The 17,136-nt window shown below is 40.2% G+C and overlaps 2 protein-coding genes across 2 annotated transcripts in view; both read left to right on the forward strand.

The window, feature by feature from the left end:
- The window catches only part of PIP5K1B (phosphatidylinositol-4-phosphate 5-kinase, type I, beta), a 101,146-nt gene extending 89,837 nt beyond the window's left edge, over nt 1–11,309 (forward strand). Inside the window, exons 14-15 of the mRNA XM_014951662.1 lie at nt 3,167–3,284; nt 10,571–11,309. Coding sequence (XP_014807148.1) covers nt 3,167–3,284; nt 10,571–10,573 — 121 coding nt within the window. The 3' untranslated portion in view covers nt 10,574–11,309. The remainder of the gene's footprint in view (nt 1–3,166; nt 3,285–10,570) is intronic.
- A 2,254-nt stretch (nt 11,310–13,563) lies between these two features.
- The window catches only part of FXN (frataxin), a 14,355-nt gene continuing 10,782 nt past the window's right edge, over nt 13,564–17,136 (forward strand). The window contains exons 1-2 of the mRNA XM_014951645.1: nt 13,564–13,593; nt 16,709–17,132. Coding sequence (XP_014807131.1) covers nt 13,564–13,593; nt 16,709–17,132 — 454 coding nt within the window. The remainder of the gene's footprint in view (nt 13,594–16,708; nt 17,133–17,136) is intronic.

A 17,136-nucleotide genomic window follows, 5' to 3' on the forward strand; every position in this document is an offset into this window, starting at 1 on the left:
ATACACAGATGTGCATGGGAAACTCCAGTGGTAATAGTAATTATTTAATACATAGCAAATGTTTTCTTCAGTGAACTTGTTCTTCTGCATACTGCTTTTCATATTCCATGCTCATCCTTTGCAAGTCTGGTTTCATTACCTTAACTTTTTCTGGTGAGGAGGATCCAGAGCAGCTTCTCAGAACAGACTTCAAGGTGTAGATCCCTCCAAGGGCTGATAGACGTTGATGTGTACCTCTCAGTGGTTTGTAATTTAGACAGAGGTCCTAAGCTCTGACTGCTTACGCCTTCTCTTTTCAACTCCATATGTGTGTCAGATACAAAAATGACGGGACTCATGATTTCAGCTGGCACCCGCAAAGGTGTGTAGGTTTGTTGACTGTGTGAAATTAATGTGCCTCCTTGTGATGTTTACTGATTCACAGCTCGTGGGTTGCCATTAGTGGGAGTGTGGTAGCACAGACTCGCTATCAGACTCCTTTACTTGGAGCAGCATTTAGAAGATGAGCCATATCTATTGTTTTCTTAGGTCTGGAGTTTTGATGCTTGTCAACAGCGTTAGAGAAATATTATTCGGGAGCTTTACTTTGTTTGACCTGCTTTTCCCCTTCCCCTCCTGCCCCCCTCCCCAGACACACATGGAATTTATAAAAATGAAAGGCAAGGTTGGGTTTTATATGGCATAATATTTCTACATTATAAACATTAGACTAATTTAGTTCAACACGTTCATAAATGCCCATTGTCCCTGCTCACATTTACATGTATGCAGGGCAGATTTTCTGCAACAGTTGGTATTAAACAGTAGTTTTAGAACAGTAATTTTACTGCTTATTTGTCCTACGAGTTCTTTTTCTGACTAACTTTTTACACGGAGATTTAAAAGATCAAACTTCATGATGCAATGAGCTGATAATTTTTTCAAAAGCTTATATAAACACATTGGACATTGTAAATGCACTGCTATTTAGGGGATAAATATTCTGTGGGATATGCTGAAGGAAAGTATATTTAACATCCAAAGACAGACATCAAAGCCTATTTTTATTATATCTCTTAACAACAGGGGAGACACAGTGCCTCATTGTAATTCATGGCTGTTGTATTTTGGCGCTATCTGAAAGAAGCGGATAATTATATTCCTACAAGGGCTGTTCTTCACATTGCAGGAGAAAAAAACCGAACAAACAGCAACAAAACCAGCAACTAACCAAACACAGCTAAAATTTGTGCTTTGGTCAGTTGTTACTAGCTGGCAGTCTTTCTGCCATTCTCCAAAGGCTGTCTCCAGGCAGACTGGAAAGGAGGCTGAAGAGTTCTACCGCAGTCCTGCAGGCTGCCTTGCAAGTAGACACATTATGATGAGGCATATTTGTTTTTCCATGAAGAAAACAGAAGTCTTCTATTTCTAAAACTGTCAATTCAGTTTAGTATAAATAAAATATGAACAACAGAAATAGTAATTAAAATTTGGGAAGGTTTGAAGTACGCTAATATTTTGATTTATTTTTTTTTTAATTATTATTACTCTTATTATTTTAGATAATTCTGTCTGGTTATGCTAATTCCGTGACAAAGTGTGATCTTTTTTTCTTTTATTCCTTAGAAAGTTAACAAGATCTCATATATATATAATCCTTAGATTAAAATGTGTAAAGGTTACGTTGTTCTACAAATCTGCAGAAAATCAGTCGAATTTAACTGTTCCTACTGAAGATCTTGTGCCTGACACCCCATTTTTCATATTTGCAAGTTGCAATTTCTAACTATCTTTAACTTTTTGAGCTGATTTGAGGGAGGATTTTTTTGCATCTTGTGTCCAAGAGAGCACTTTAGAAGGAATTTGGAAAATGAAGGATTTATATTATTTTCTACTCAAGAATAAGAGTACTTGAGCCTGACTTTTTGGTTAAATGCGTTAAGTGTGCTGATTCAGCATAAGGACAAAATAGTGCTTCTTAAAATAGGATCCACATTAACACTAAGGATGAGACCTTAAAGAAAAAAAAAATTTGATTTTCCCCCTTTACATAGGAAAATTGGAAATCCTTTTCTCACACATATCTCTTCATGTAGTTCATAGTCACTTAGCCAGTTGGGGTGCGCGTTCTTCATGCTGTCATTGCAAGGCAAGTACAACAAACAAAGTGATTGTTGTATTCTGCCATGAAAATGGTTTCTAACTAGGCAGCTGTAACTAATAAGGTGTTATTACATTATTACGCATTAGCATTATACTGCAGTTGCAGCAGAGTTCAGCTCTGGGAAAAAGTAGTTTCTTTATACTGACACCTGCACGGGCTCCAGATGCAAGTTAAAATGGCAGTGACTTGGAATTTCCACTTTCCCCTTGTATACGTGTTACAGATTAGTGTCCCAAAGCGGGCAGGTCACGTTCTTTTAAACAGAGAAGAAGCTCCAGTTATTGAACTTCAGGTATATGGAAGACCACTCTGTCTTACAACAGGTTTCCTACACTTCTCCTTTTAATAAACAATTCTTCGTGCAGGAGATGCCTCTTCCTTACTTCCAGAGTTTGTCTCTAATTGCACCCTATCTCCAGGGTGCAAGTCACTGCAGCACAGAGATTGCCATCTGCAATGGTATCTGTGAATGAAATAACACAGTGCACCTACTCTGCAAATGCCCCTTCCTCGCAGAGCTGCGCTGACTGCAGTGCACTCCTCTTCTTCTCCCACTTTCCCTTCTCAACTGCTGGCTGTGTGAGAAGGGCCAGTGCTACCGTGTCTAATTACTACATCTTCTTTTCCTATTTGGAACTTTTTGAATTAAGAAATGCTGCCAAGATTTACACTGTGTGTAATGTGTAATTAACGTTTTTTTGAAATTAATGAAATTACCCCACGTTTAGTGTGACACGGTTCCATTCTTTAAATAATTATTTGAGTTCAGGAACAGTATTGCATCCTGATGAAATTTTAATTAATGCAAAAGTAGAAACTCTGGTTTGTGTGCGTTAGTCAAATATAAGCTGCCAGTTATCTAGCCATTGTCAACACATCTATATATGTCCATTTACATTCCGTCTTTTCAAGTATTTGAAGCTTTCATGTTTAAGAGAGAAACATATTTTAAAATTTTCAGGTATGACTGAGCTCTCTGTGATTTGTATTTGTAGTTGACTGTAGTCTCCCTTCTCTTTGCAGCAAAGGGTTGCCTTCGAGTTCAACATTCACTTTAGAAGACAGTGCCATCTATTTGACTTCAGAACAGAGCACACTGGAAATGGAAAATGATAATGCTTCCGTTTTGGATGTCTACTTAGTAAGTTGACAAAGTGCTTCTGATGGGCTTTTTCCCCTGTAATTTCTTTGACTCAGGTACAGTAAGTGGCTAAAATACATGCTTAATTTCAATATCTAGAGGTTCATTTAGGTATTTCTTACATGAGACATATGCTTAAGTATTTCATCAAAGCAAATCCTTAAAGAATCGTAGTTAACTAAGTCAATTTTACTTCTGATTGGCCACTGGTACTTGCTACTGTATCGTTTTGGGATAGACCACAATTCCTCTAAGTGGGTTGGGCTCCTAAATTAGTAGCTATTAAGTGGGTACTGTATATACATAAGTGTTGATGGCTTAAAAGAAGAAAAGAAAAATCAGTGGTACAGTCTACAGAGAAACAACATGGGGATCAAACACAAAAATGTGGCAAACATGTTTCATCTCAACACAAAAAATTTTTCAGGGCGAACAATCAATCACTGGAACAACCTTCCCAGGGATGTCGTAGGGTCCCTGTTCCTGGAGGTTTTCAAGATATGATGGGACAGGGTGCTCGATAATCTCATCCAGGCTACCTTTCCCATGAAGGGTTGGACCAGATGAGTTCAAGGTCCCTTTCAACCTGGGCTGTTCTGTGGTTCTCTTGGCACCACTTGACAGAGAAAACATTTCTTGTTTATAACTTCTGAATTTGGTTTATAATATAACATCACTAACACTGCTCAGTACTGTGAAGTCCTTTTTTTAGAGTTTGAAGTCTCAAAATCTCGTGACAGGCACAGGTAATAACATGCTATAAAGTGGTTCTCTTGGCACCACCTGACAGAGAAAACATTTCTTGTTTATAACTTCTGAATTTGGTTTATAATATAACATCACTAACACTGCTCAGTACTGTGAAGTCCTTTTTTTAGAGTTTGAAGTCTCAAAATCTCGTGACAGGCACAGGTAATAACATGCTATAAAGCAGTCCTTATGAGTTTCAGGTGTGATGATGATCTCTATAGTTAGTTTTCAGCTTGTGAAACATTCATTATTATTGTATCTGGGAGCCTGCAATAAGTATATGTGAATTCCACTGATCAATTTCAACAGAAAAATAAATAAAAGCCAACTCTGGACATTATATAACCACCCAGTGTTTATTCTACTAAGCAAAGGTCTGGAAGACTAAACAGGTCTTAGGTGGAGAGAATCAGAGATGCTTTTTTGACCTAGCGGCACCCTTTTACTGCACCCTGAAAAATCCAAATTCAAAATTCAGTAATCAAGAGAAGGTAGTAGTGCATACCTGAAGTGTCTAGGCATGCAGAGGCTGGCTGACAGCTTCAAGGAAATTGCATACTGTGGCTAAACACATGCTACTTCTTAATTGGCAAACTCATCTTAGGAAATTAGTTACCCCTGCCTTCTTGGTCATGTCCCGCACACTGTATTGATGCCTCCTTCACTATTTCGAGATTGCTGTGGAAGTGAACTGTAACTTAATTACACGTAGCCTTGTATGGATGCTGAGGTGTTTGTGGAAGAAAGAGGAATAAGATACTATTTTGTGCACTAATCTTTTACTTCATAATGCCCCCCAATACCCTTCAGAGGACTCTGAATCAACATTTAGCCTGTGGTTGGGAAAGTCTGGTAGTAAAGGATCAGCAATGCGTGGTATCAGTTTGATTCACTGCTGCTAAGCAGCAGGCAGTTTTATTTTATTAGGAGGATGATTAAACACAAACTGGAAGGGAAAGATGCATGTTTACGAGAACACTAGGAAGAGGTCAGTCATTTCTAATGTATGTCTCAAAAATAAAGCAAATCAATGATGTTTGCATTAGTTGATTTAAGCCTCAGTTGAAAAGGTTACAAGATACTTTCTGACCTTTTAAAAGCATGAGGAGAAAATGTAGCTTTAAATGGCACATCCAGATTTTCCTTTAATCTTGTAGTTAATAATCCTTGTCTGTGTTTCTACTGCAAGTCAAGCTGCTGTCGTCTTACCCTCTTACTTGCTTAATTTCAGTCATTCCACTAGTCCTCTGAATGCCTTTGCCTCCTGCTTTGAAATGCTAAATTTCTTGGACAAATTTTAGTCCTCAAGTAAATTAAGAGATAGGAATTTTTTGATCCTATGAATGGAAAAAAAAAAAAATGGCATTGTAGTAAAATGACATTGTGTTAACCGAAACAGCTAAAAAATGGCATTTGGCTGAACAGTGGTGTGTACAAATTCGGACAGTCAAGTAAGGTATGGTGGAGCAGGGATTGTACAAATTCTTAAATGTAAGAGCACTGGTTTTGGGGTGTTACATTAAGGGAACACCATGGGAGCAGGAATTGTACAAATTCTTAAATGTAAGAGCACTGGTTTTGGGGTGTTACATTAAGGGAACACCATGCAGACTCACACTGTGCAGCTGATGTCAAAATTGAGAATTTACCTGGTAACATCAAGAATTTTAGTTTCGGAACACAAAAAGGTACAGAGTTTGCAACTGAAGGGACTGGTCTAGGCCCAGAGTTCCTCAGTTCTGTACGAAGACCAGGTTCAGCAAATCAGCATTTTGTGAACCAGCCACTCTAAGCAGCACTGTTAGATCCTCAAATCCAAGTTTACTTTAAAATTCCATGGGGTCATTTTCTCTTAAATTCTTTAACCCAAATAGTAAACATCCAAATATTCTAGTACCATACAGTGGGAAACAAATACTGAATATTCTAGAAACATTATTTTAATTTTTAATTAAAGAATGCAGAAAGATAGAAGCAGATCTGTAAAATGGTTGGAAATTCAAAATGTTTCCCTACAGAGAATTAAAACATTAAAGTATTCTCGCTTTTATGAATATGTAATACAATGATAGATCAGATACTTGGAAGCAAAAGATGCTGCCTGAAATAAACAGCTGGTGTCCTGTACTGTAAGCCAGTAACAGAGGAGGTAACGCTCTTCTATTTACCACTGTGATGTAGAAAAATCCCCCCCAAAAACCCAACATAAGACAGTATTTCCTTCTTCTCTGGAAATAAACTTAGTCTCTTTTTAAACTTCCCCTGAAGCCCTATTTATTGGTGTCAGTTCAGGCGCCATCAGCTGATACATAACCAGAAAAGCATTTAATGTCAGCAAATGTTGTTGAACCCAAAAGTCTACTGTGTTCTGAGGAATTTGATTAGTAGGAAATAGAAGCCAAATCCTGCAAAAGTTTCTTAAGAGAGAGATAAGCAAGGGCCGCCGATCCTGAAGACCTTAGTCCGGTGTTACTAAGGTCTGGTACTTAAAATGGAGGACCTTAAAAGTGATAATTTCACTTAGAAAGTAAGGAATAACTTAAAGTCACCTTATTCCTTCCATTCCACAGTGAAGTCCCAAATTCTTTGATTGAATTATCCATCCCTGAAAGAGCAACATGTGCAATTATGAACTACTTTCTTAGCCTGCCCCTGAAATGACTTATAGAAAGGTAGCTGACATTTTTTTTTTTTACAAACTACAATATCAATTAAATAGTAAGGTTTAAGAATTACTTAATTGCAATTGCCTTCTATTGTTGAAGGAAGGGCCTACAAAATTTGTATATAATTTAGAAGTCTCTACCACTGAAGGTATGGTTGCAAAGGCTTGATAAGGGATTCAATAAAATAAAAGAATGGAATAACTATAGTGATGAGCAAGCCCAGTGTATTTAGACTCTGGTTAGTGTAGCTATGATTTATGTCAGATGAATTGCGTTGATAATATTATTACATTTACAATTACTTATGTTGTGGCTTATGTCCAAACGCCAATTTTATTATAGGATTTTGAAGTCTTAAAACATTGCTGGAGATTAATTTTGTGTTTCAAAGCTGCTGTAGATGCATAGATAAGCAGATTTACAAATATTGGTCTATAAAATGCCTGTTTCGAAACTGTCTGGCTCCTTTTACTTTTCAGTGCTCTTCCTCTTCTGTTCTCACCCTCCTATTAAAGCCTGTCTCTTTGAGCATTTCCTGGGTCATATTCAAACCCTTCCAACTGCCAGGTACTGTCTAACTCCTCATCGTTGCAGTTACTCTCTCTTACACCCCTTCAGCTATTCTCAGTTTAGCACCCTAAGCTCTCTCTACCATTATAAACTTTTCTTTCAGAGAAGAAAATTCCCTCTTGGCTGTGATGGAATGAAGCATCCTAGTCAAATGCAGCTTTGTTTAGGGGATTGTACTTTCACCACATTTTCCTTGATGAGGTGTTCAGTTTTCATTCAGAAATATTTTGCTTCTCTGTCTTCCGTAACATTTGATTCAATTCTAATCATCTTGTAGTTTTCTTCAGGGTGCTGTTCTGGAATAATAACAAGTGTGGCTGAAATTAAAGTCACCCCCAGACAGGATACATGTAAAAACGAGCTAAAAAATATACAGTCACACTGTGCTGCTTATCTTCGACTTTTGATGTTACGGTCTTTCTGGAGGCTTCAGTTTCTCTGCCTCACTATTTCCTCTGAGATACTGATGGGAAAACATGGTTGATTGAACATTAATTCTGGGACTATGAGAAGTGAATTCAGGCCTCCTCACTTACAGACATTTTTCTTTTCCCTGAGAACAGAATAATCTTTAAAATGTTACGTGTGCGTACTGGAACCCATCAAGCACTCTTTCCTCAGGGTAGAATACTGTTTAATTAAAGCTGAAGGGGGCAAACATACTTGTGATAGGCAGTGAGGTAACTGCTCCTTTCCTCTGTTACCTGCCTTATCCATGTATCCACCCGTGCATGATCTTAAAAGGGAGAGGAAAGAGAGGCCTATGTCTCTTATAAAACTGAAACCTGGTGTGAGGTGCAACAACAACCAAGCGGCCAAACGTAGTTTGGCTGAGGCCTTCCTGCAGAAGCAACATTAGGTGGGAAGAAGCAACATAACAGCAACGTTTCAGTCACCCTTGCATGAAAATCAGACAGGGCAATTATGTCCTTGATTAGATTAAAAAGGTACCATTTCAGATTACAAGTAATACATTAGGTGAGTAAGCCAAGTGCTAAAATGCCAGCACATGTTGTCACTGAACTACTAAACTCTCACACCTGGGGCTTTTATGCACCATATGATAAAATCAGTCAGCTCAAAAACAAATCCATGAAAAGAGAACTGGAGCACAAAAATGCTCCCTTACAAAAAGTCTCAAATAGGCTCAAGCACCGTAAATCCATTATGTACCCAGTGTGAGACATCTCAGACAGCGATTACAGGAATGAATCCTGTAGTGTCATATGTCCACTTTGTCATTTCAGACTCTATTGCTGTGGTCAAACTCAGTCCCTAACACAAAATAACGTTTCTTATATCTGCAATCAAAGTAACCCCAAAAGTTGTGCACTGGTTACGATCCTTAGAGGATCGTGACTGTACCTGACACAAAGATGAACATATAAAAATCCCACCTCCTTAAAAAAGAGTTCCTTAGAGGATCGTGACTGTACCTGACACAAAGATGAACATATAAAAATCCCACCTCCTTAAAAATGGCATCTGTACCATGAACAGTATTTCTGTGACTGACTCACTCAGCAGTTGCTACAAGTCTCTGTTGAGTCTTTTTGGTTGTTTTCTCCAACTCCGTTATGCAAATTTTGATGATATTTTTTCCATCACTGATCCCTCTGAAATGCTTTGGAAGGATCAGTGGAAAGGAAACAAGAGTAAACTAGCTGTAATTGCATTACATAATTAGTGGAATAGCATAAAGCTAGTATCAGCAACAGTGCTAGTCTCCTTAGAGAGTAAAAAGTAGTGATAAGGCTAAAGGGAATGAAGTTGTGTTGAGTGACTTTTATATCTGTCAAAAATGGAACTGTGGTCATTCAGATCTGAGCTTTTGGCCAGAAACTAGATGGTGTTAGTGAAAATTTTGACTAATTTATCTTGGCTTCACAAAACATTATTCTGTTTGTCGGTACTATAATTTTTCAACTTTTTTGCCAAACTGATCTGTAAAATATTTTTTTTTTTAAATCTTTGTTAGCCTTATGTCTTACTTGTGTTAAAATATCACTTTATTTAATTCTACTCACTTGTCCAGCAATTTCACTTTAAATTGTTCTGCATCCTGTAATCCTTTAGGACATTCAGGTGCTAATAATGCCGTAGGTAGACTTTCATTGCCAGGCCACAGCTATCTAGAGAGAGAGAGAGAACGGCCTCTGAGAAATTAGGACTGTGCTCTCTATCGTCAGTGATTATGAACACCCTAACACCAGTGCACAATACAGTAACAGGTTTAAAACTTGCCACAGAACGATACTGAAATACCATTCTTCAAGGTTGAAGGTCTAGTGCTAGAAGTCCTAACTACGATACTGATTCAAATCTACTGGTTACCTTTTTCTAAGATAAGCTTTAAAAATACCTTTGGAGGCTTTTTGTTGTTTTTCATAGTCAAGATTAGATTGTTGCTGAACTATTTAAAGGTTAGTTAAATGCTTGTATCGAAAAGTACAGTTTAAAGGTGACCTTAACAATCTGTTTAATAAATGGGAATTTAAGCCTTCATTATATTTTTCACAAGCTTTTAAGGTAAGACACTACAGATGTCTTTGTTTTGGTTTTGTGCCCTGCTCTGTTGCATCCATTGGCTGAGATGCATTCAATTTGCTGCAGTATTTTGTTCAGCTCTCAGTTTATTCTGAGTTGTACTTATAAGGTGTTCAGCAAAGAAGAGTTTCTCTTCAATTCATCCATGACTCCTCAGAGATGCTCAGAAGTGATCAAGAATTTGCATTCTGCTGCTTCTGTAGAAGATACTGAAGAAAAATCCAATTCATTATTAAGGTGGTTTTGGGGTTTTTTTTGTGAAAAAGAATGATTGCTATGACATTGACTAGAACATTAGTTGTGTCTGAAACAGTTTTTGGATAGGTGTGATTTTTCAACATGTGGAAGCTAGCAGGACTTGTGTACATGCCATACGAAGACTGCTGGTTTTCCCCCTGCCACTTTTAACCACAAAGGGCCCGATCAATTCTGCAAGGTAATAAAAGCTGCTGTGAACTGCTGAGTGCTCTCAGTTTGGACTCTCTTCTCTGATGTCCAGAGCATTCAGCGTTTTGCAGCAGCAAGTGGTTCTATTTCATACAATACGTGAACTGCAATGTCTGCAAAACCCATCGGGGTTACCTGTTGTACAAAAAAGGAGTCACGGTCCTTTTGATGAGGGCCCAAAGTAAGTAAAGAGCCACTGCCAAACTGTGCTGCAGCTTGTTTAGGGGAAAAAGGTGTTACCTGTTTATAATTCTGTAAGAAAATTGACACAGCCCTTGACTTTACTTGTCATTTCTGTATTTCCAGTAACACGAAGAGTAAAACTAAGAGAAGTGGCCATGGTTAATGAAGAGCACTTTCTGCATTCCTGATTTAAGAAGGAGGAATTTGCTGAGCCTGATAGACAAAGGGCAGTAATCAACTGAATTTATTCTAAGAAGCGTCAGAATCTTTGAACCATAGAAAGGATTGATGGACTTTGCAAAAATGACATGAAACATTCCACACTCTGCTATCATCTGCTGTTGCTTGCTGAACTGTGAAGAACTGTGTATTCAGGCTGCTTTCTACTATATTGCCAATCACCTTTTTTGGACTTGAAAATGATATTTTCTTATCATCTCTCTAGTGATTTCATTAGCATGCATTCTGTATCTATGCACAAGCAAGATCTATTATCTGCTTTACCTATTTAAAAATGAGCACAGTGGTGAATATAATTAATTTCGCTTATTTTGACCCTTCAGTTCTAATCACTTAGGTCCACATCAGTGGAAATTGGAATTGATGTCCTACAAGGGTTAGGGTAATCCTCTGCACATACTATATGAAAATGAGCCTCTAAAGATATTTTCACTGCTGGTGAAAAAGGAGAAAAACAAAATGTTATTTATAACAAGGCCTTATGTTGTGTATATATAATGTCTTTGAAATATTTTTCATTTTAGTTTATTTCTTGTAAAAGAGAAATTATATAATTTATTTAGTAAATACTACTGTAAACTATAGTTTCATTGATAAATAAAATATTTTGTTCTCAAGGCAATTACAGCTATCAACCTGCTCTTGGTCTGTACAGGGCTTACTGTTCCAGCATTTCTGTGCCTTCATTATATGGTCTTGAGAGGCATCCCAAGATATATGAGACCTACTCCATACCATGGCATCTGTCCTTATCTTCTACCAGCTCTATGAATCTTGAAATTAGAGTAGAAAAGGCAAAGGAACATACTCAACAGGCATTGCTTCATAAAGGGATTTCAGGTTTTTCAGTATGGGCAGTAATTTTAACATAACTATTGAACTGTTCTGATTTCCTTAATTTCACTAGCAGCAGAGATAATCCCAAACACCAGTGAACATCAAGCCAAGATTTCATGCTCTGATGCAGTAGTGTATTTATAAACTACACAGGTGTCACTCTAAAAGTTTATGAAAGCTATTGGTAATAACAATAGTAAGTGTAGCAAACCTGCTGGATTGGCAAAACCAGAATTTGGCACTTCATTTCCTAGAACTAAATGCTTTGTACCTCTGAAGAGTTTTTCATGTAAGGTTTTGGTGTGGGGTGGTTTGGTTTTTTTGGTTTTTGGGGGGTTTTTTTACATTGAAGTAATCCTATAACCCTGACAAGGAGGAGAGTATTATTCCTTAATTATGCACCGAATAGAAAAATTGAAAAGTTGAGGTTTTTTTTCTCTAAGTATGTAGAGTCTTTAGCTTAATTTAGAGTCTGTCTCTCATTATCACCTCTTTTTGAGGCTTTAAAATTAGATTGCTTAATCTTAGCAAGACAATTGTGCAGTTTTCCTCATAGAAATGCAAGAGACCAATCTGCATGCCCTGTAAGCAAAAACATTTTGTACATCTATGTGAAGTGTCTGCTCCTTTGTGCACAGTGTATAGGTTATTTAGAATGTGTCCCTATGCAAAGTAGGTATTTCTGATCTGTCTTCTTTGGGGAAGAACGCAGTTTCTTGGTTTAAGGACCAGATTAACCTTCATAAAGCACATACACGTGATCTTTTTCCCCAATTACCTTGAGGACCCCAGAGGACACACAACTTAACTGCAACAATTCTGTCCAAAACCAGGATGTCTGTACTAAATGATTCAGAGACTGAGCCATCCTTTGTGTATAATCACTTTAACACAGTAATCTACAAATTAAAACAATCATTTAACACTTCTAAATGGAAATCCTGTATAGACTATGGAACTTCCTCCAAAGTATGTGCACTTACAAGTGGTTTTGTTTGGTTTGATTTTTGTTTTTTTCTGTTTTGTTCCACTGAGAGGGAAGAGGGATTACAGATAATTTATGTTAATGACCCACAACCTGGAACCCATTTCTTTCTCTAACACGTGAAAAAGTGTTAGAGAAAAGTATAAAGCTTCAAACACTGAAGAGCACAAGGGCTTGTAAGGATTTGTACGTCTCATGCCTGAGTATTCGGTTTCTGTTCATCTTGCTATGATATTTTGCATTGGTAGCACTTTGCTGAAAACGTAATGACTGTTAAACACACCTATAAAGCTGATGAGGCAGTGCATGTCGAGTGAAAACAAAATATATACAGAAGGCATAATCAGCTCCCTGGGGTATTAAAGTAATGTATTGGTCTATTTCTCCAGGTCTAAACAGATGGAACTCACCACAGGGAGCAAAGTTTGAAGAATTAGGTCACAGGCGTGGGCTTTCTGTGTGCAGTGGTATCTGAATACTCTGGCCCTGCAAGCTGCCCAGAAGGAAAAAGCACAGGTTGATGCCTGGTTAGAGACAGAGGGGGAATAACTCCAAATTTGTATATCTGACCCTGTAACTAAATCATACGGCATTCAGAAGGCAAGCTTTTCCTTTTGTGGTAGTGTGTAATAGTTATTCTCCATTTAAAAAACACCACCAAAACTTCATGGCCTTGTAGTAGAATTCAGTGTTTTGAAAATGCTAACGCCAACCCCAAAATCTGTTTTCTTGTTGATTTTGCTTATACTTCAGGCCGTGTAATTTCATATAAGTCCCTGATACTTTCCCAAACCCTTAACACTAAACAGTGACGAAAGAGTACTCGGCAGTCCAGTCCACCTATTCTTCGTGGAAGCCATTTGCTGACCCATTTCCAGTGGTGCATGCGTTTGCTCCCAACAGGAAAAATACCAGCTCTTGCCAGACCAAAGGCATGGGGCCTGTCCCCGCAGCACCTGGAACTGCTTCACAACTGTTTTACACCAGCCTGAAAAGATAGTGATACCAAAGTGCTGTGGTGTGAACAACGTTAACCTAAGGGACAAGCGTCGAGATGGTCATTAAAAGATCATTGTTGAAACTGGTAACCCCTACCTTGGGCCCTTTGGAAGCTGTATGAATGATCCTCACTGGTAGGAGCATCCTGTAAAGTTCATTAACTTGAACATTGTTGACAATTTTTTTAAAGGATTTGGTAAGTGAGATTTGTCATACCAGAAAAAAATACTTAATCTACACTAATTCATTGATTTGTCATTAAGCAAGAGATGCACATTTCCCATTGAGAGCTGCACATGACCCTGGATGATAGAGAAAAAAGTCCCTGTGAAACTACCTGAATAATACCAGAAAATATCTTTCGAATGTGGGTTGGTCTTCAAAGAGCTGGAGAGTGTCGTGTATCTGCTTGATGTATAAAAACTTCCCTCACAAAATGCAACAGGAACACGGAGGCCTACAAGGCCTGAGGGAAGATACTGGTAACAAACACACAAGACCCTTCTGGAAAGAGACACGAGGCTGAATGAGCTAGGTAATACAGTCTGGTACAGAGAACTCTTTAACTACAAAGTCTAAGTTGAAATTTGCACAACCAGCTTGAATTGTGTGGGCTTTTGCCCCTCATGGTAGAAAATAGTATCCTCTTAAAGAAAAATAATATAAATCTTGGTGAGAAACTTAACAACTCATTCCCCGAAGCATCGCAAGATACCAGCGGCTTACCTGAGTGAGAGTTCTAGAAATCATAATCATAGAATAGGTTGAATTGGAAGGGACCTTAAAGATCATGGAGTTCCAACGCCCCTGCCATGGGCAGGGACACCTCCCACTAGAGCAGGTTGCCCAAAGCCCCATCCAGCCTGGCCTTAAACACTTCCAGGGATCGGGCATCCACAACTTCCCTGGGCAACCTGTTCCAGTGTCTCACCACCCTCACAGTAAAGAATTTCTTTCTGGTATCTTATCTAAATCTCCCCTCTTTCAGTTTAAAACTGTTACCCCTTGTCCTGTGGCGCCACTCCCTGATAAAGAGTCCCTCCCCATCTCTCCTGTAGGCCCCCTTGAGGTACTGGAAGGCTGCTATAAGGTTTCCCTGGAGCCTTCTCTTCTCCAGGTTGAACCCCAGCTCTCTTAGCCTGTCCTCATAGGAGAGGTGCTCCAGCCCTTTGAGCATCTCCGTGGCCCTCTGCTCAACCAGCTCCAACAGGTCCATGTCCTTCCTCTGTTGAGGACAACAAATGTGAAATTGCATCATGCAATAACCAGTAGTGAGCTTCTTAATACTTCTATGCTTTACATATTTATGATTTGCAACTGTTGCATCTTTCAGTCCTGTCCTATGGAAGGATCTAAAGTGAAATGTGTCTGTGTTCCCACAGAAAAAATATTTTTTTTAAGAAACTTTTTCCATCAGAATTATTTTTTATCTCTCATCTCTCTAGTAAGCCAGTTTTATTTTTTCAGTTTAAGTAACAATAAAAGATGCCTTGGCATCTTCATGTATCATTGGTAAGACAGTATCACCAGCATGTAAATAACTCAGTAGGAACTTGACCTGTCACCTACAGAAATTCCCTTCTCTTTCCTCACTGCTTTTTGAAGCACATCATCAGAAGTTCTATGAAACATATGTCAGGTGTGATAAATTATGTGCTTTATTTTCCCCATACTGCCTCAGGGTAACATTTTGCCTACAAGAGGTAATGGATCAGAATACTTGCTGCCACAGAAAATACTGTCCTCAAATGGGTCCCTGGGTGGATGTGTAGTTCTGTGATAATGTGCCTTTCCATGGCCTCCAGTATTCACACAGCCAAAACAGCCCCTGCACAAAACAGCGGCATCTCAAATGCTCCACATTAGCTGCTCACATCAGTGCAGCTACATGGAATTAATCAGCTGCAGTTAATGGGAACTGGAATCTCAACAGGTTTTTTGAGTGAGCTGCACCTATTCCAGTTTTGGAGTGTGAATCCATTCTCCAAGTGGCCTGTTGCAAAGTTTGAACCCAATATGCTAGCCCTGATCCTTGTCCTATCACTCCCTCTCTGTAATACCTATCCATCCTGCAATTCTTGTCCTAAGTTGTCAAGGAAGGAGGGATCCCTCTCCATTACTACTTAGGTCTGGACAAGCAGTAGATGCTGTACTTTGAAAATCTGCCAGAGGGCAGGAACTGTAGAACACCACAACTACATGAAGTGGATTCTGACTAAGCAGTTTAGGAAACGACTGCGATTACAACACACTTTCAAAGTATTTTGCACTGCTCACAGCACCTGTGGCATGTAGGAACTGCCTGTATGTTACAGTAGGTAGTCCTTGCAAGGCAGAAAAAAATAGCAGTTTTCCTTTGCCCCACCTGGACTTCTTTTTTTTTTTTTTTTCCAAAAAAAAAGGGGGGAAAGTGGTGAAGTGGGGTAGATAGTGTTGCTTGTAATTTCTGTCATTTCCAGGCTCCAGCTCCTTGTCAATCTGCCCAGCAAGACCACTTTGCCTGAAGAAGCACCTGCAGAGATGCATCCATGAGCAGTTACTCCCTGCTCTAAGAACAGCGGCTGAGAAGGAGCAGGGGCAGCCCATGTTACCACGTGACCATTGCAGTGACTTGTCTTTATCAGCCAGATTTGAGATCCACAAGTTCTCTTAAATATCAAAAAAATAAAATAAAAAAATAATCAGAACAGCACACCAGGACGCAGGACCAGCAATGTTCGTCAAGTGGCGGGGGAAGGGCAGAATCACAGAATGCTATGGGGGTGGAAGGGACCTCTGGAGATCATCTAGTCCAACCCCCCTGCCAAAGCAGGTCCACCCAAAGCAGGTTGCACAGGAACGTGTCAATGTGGGTTTTGAATGTCTCTAGACATGGAGACTCCACCACCCCTCTGGGCAGCCTGTTCCAGTGCTCTGCCACTGTCCCAAGTGACGAAGTTTCTCCTCACGTTTAGACGGAACTTCTCATGTTCAGGTTTGTGCCTGTTACCTCTCCTCCTGTCACTGGGCACCACTGAAAAGAGTCTGGCCCCATCCTCTTGACACCCACCCTTTAGATATCGGTCAGCGTTGATGCCGTTCCCCCTCAGTCCTCTCTTCTCCAGACTTACAAGTCCCAAGTGCCTCAGCCTTTCCCCGTGAGGGAGGTGCTCCAGGCCCCTCATGATCTTTGCAGCCCTCTGCTGTACCCTCTCCTCCAGCTCCCTGTCCTCCCTGACGCGGGGAGCCCAGAAGGACACGCTCCCCCTCTACTGGACGGGTGGGGGAAGTGCGCCTCCCGGAGAAGGCCCGGCCTGGCGAGAGGCCGCGCTCGGCTCCGGTGCGGCCGCGTTCCCTCGGCGGCAAACGCGCCGGCCCTCGGGGCGCCGTGTGGGATAGAGGCGAAGGGCCCGCCCGGCCCCTCACCGCCACCTCGCTACCCCGGACCCGCCTGTGCTTCTCTCCTCCGCCCGGTCAGGGGAAAGCGCCCCCCGGCTCGGGTCCGGTGGCGGCTGCTCCGCACCCTGCCTCCCCGCTCTGCCGCCGCCCCGCCCAGGCCTCACCGGGGGCCGGCTGAGACCAGACCCCAGGGGCGGCCCGGCCCGACCGACCTCGCGCCGCTGCTCCCCGCGGCGCCGGCGGAGGGCGG

Source organism: Calidris pugnax, unplaced genomic scaffold (assembly GCF_001431845.1).
Source record: "Calidris pugnax isolate Ruff unplaced genomic scaffold, ASM143184v1 scaffold207, whole genome shotgun sequence".
Classification (NCBI taxonomy): domain Eukaryota; kingdom Metazoa; phylum Chordata; class Aves; order Charadriiformes; family Scolopacidae; genus Calidris; species Calidris pugnax.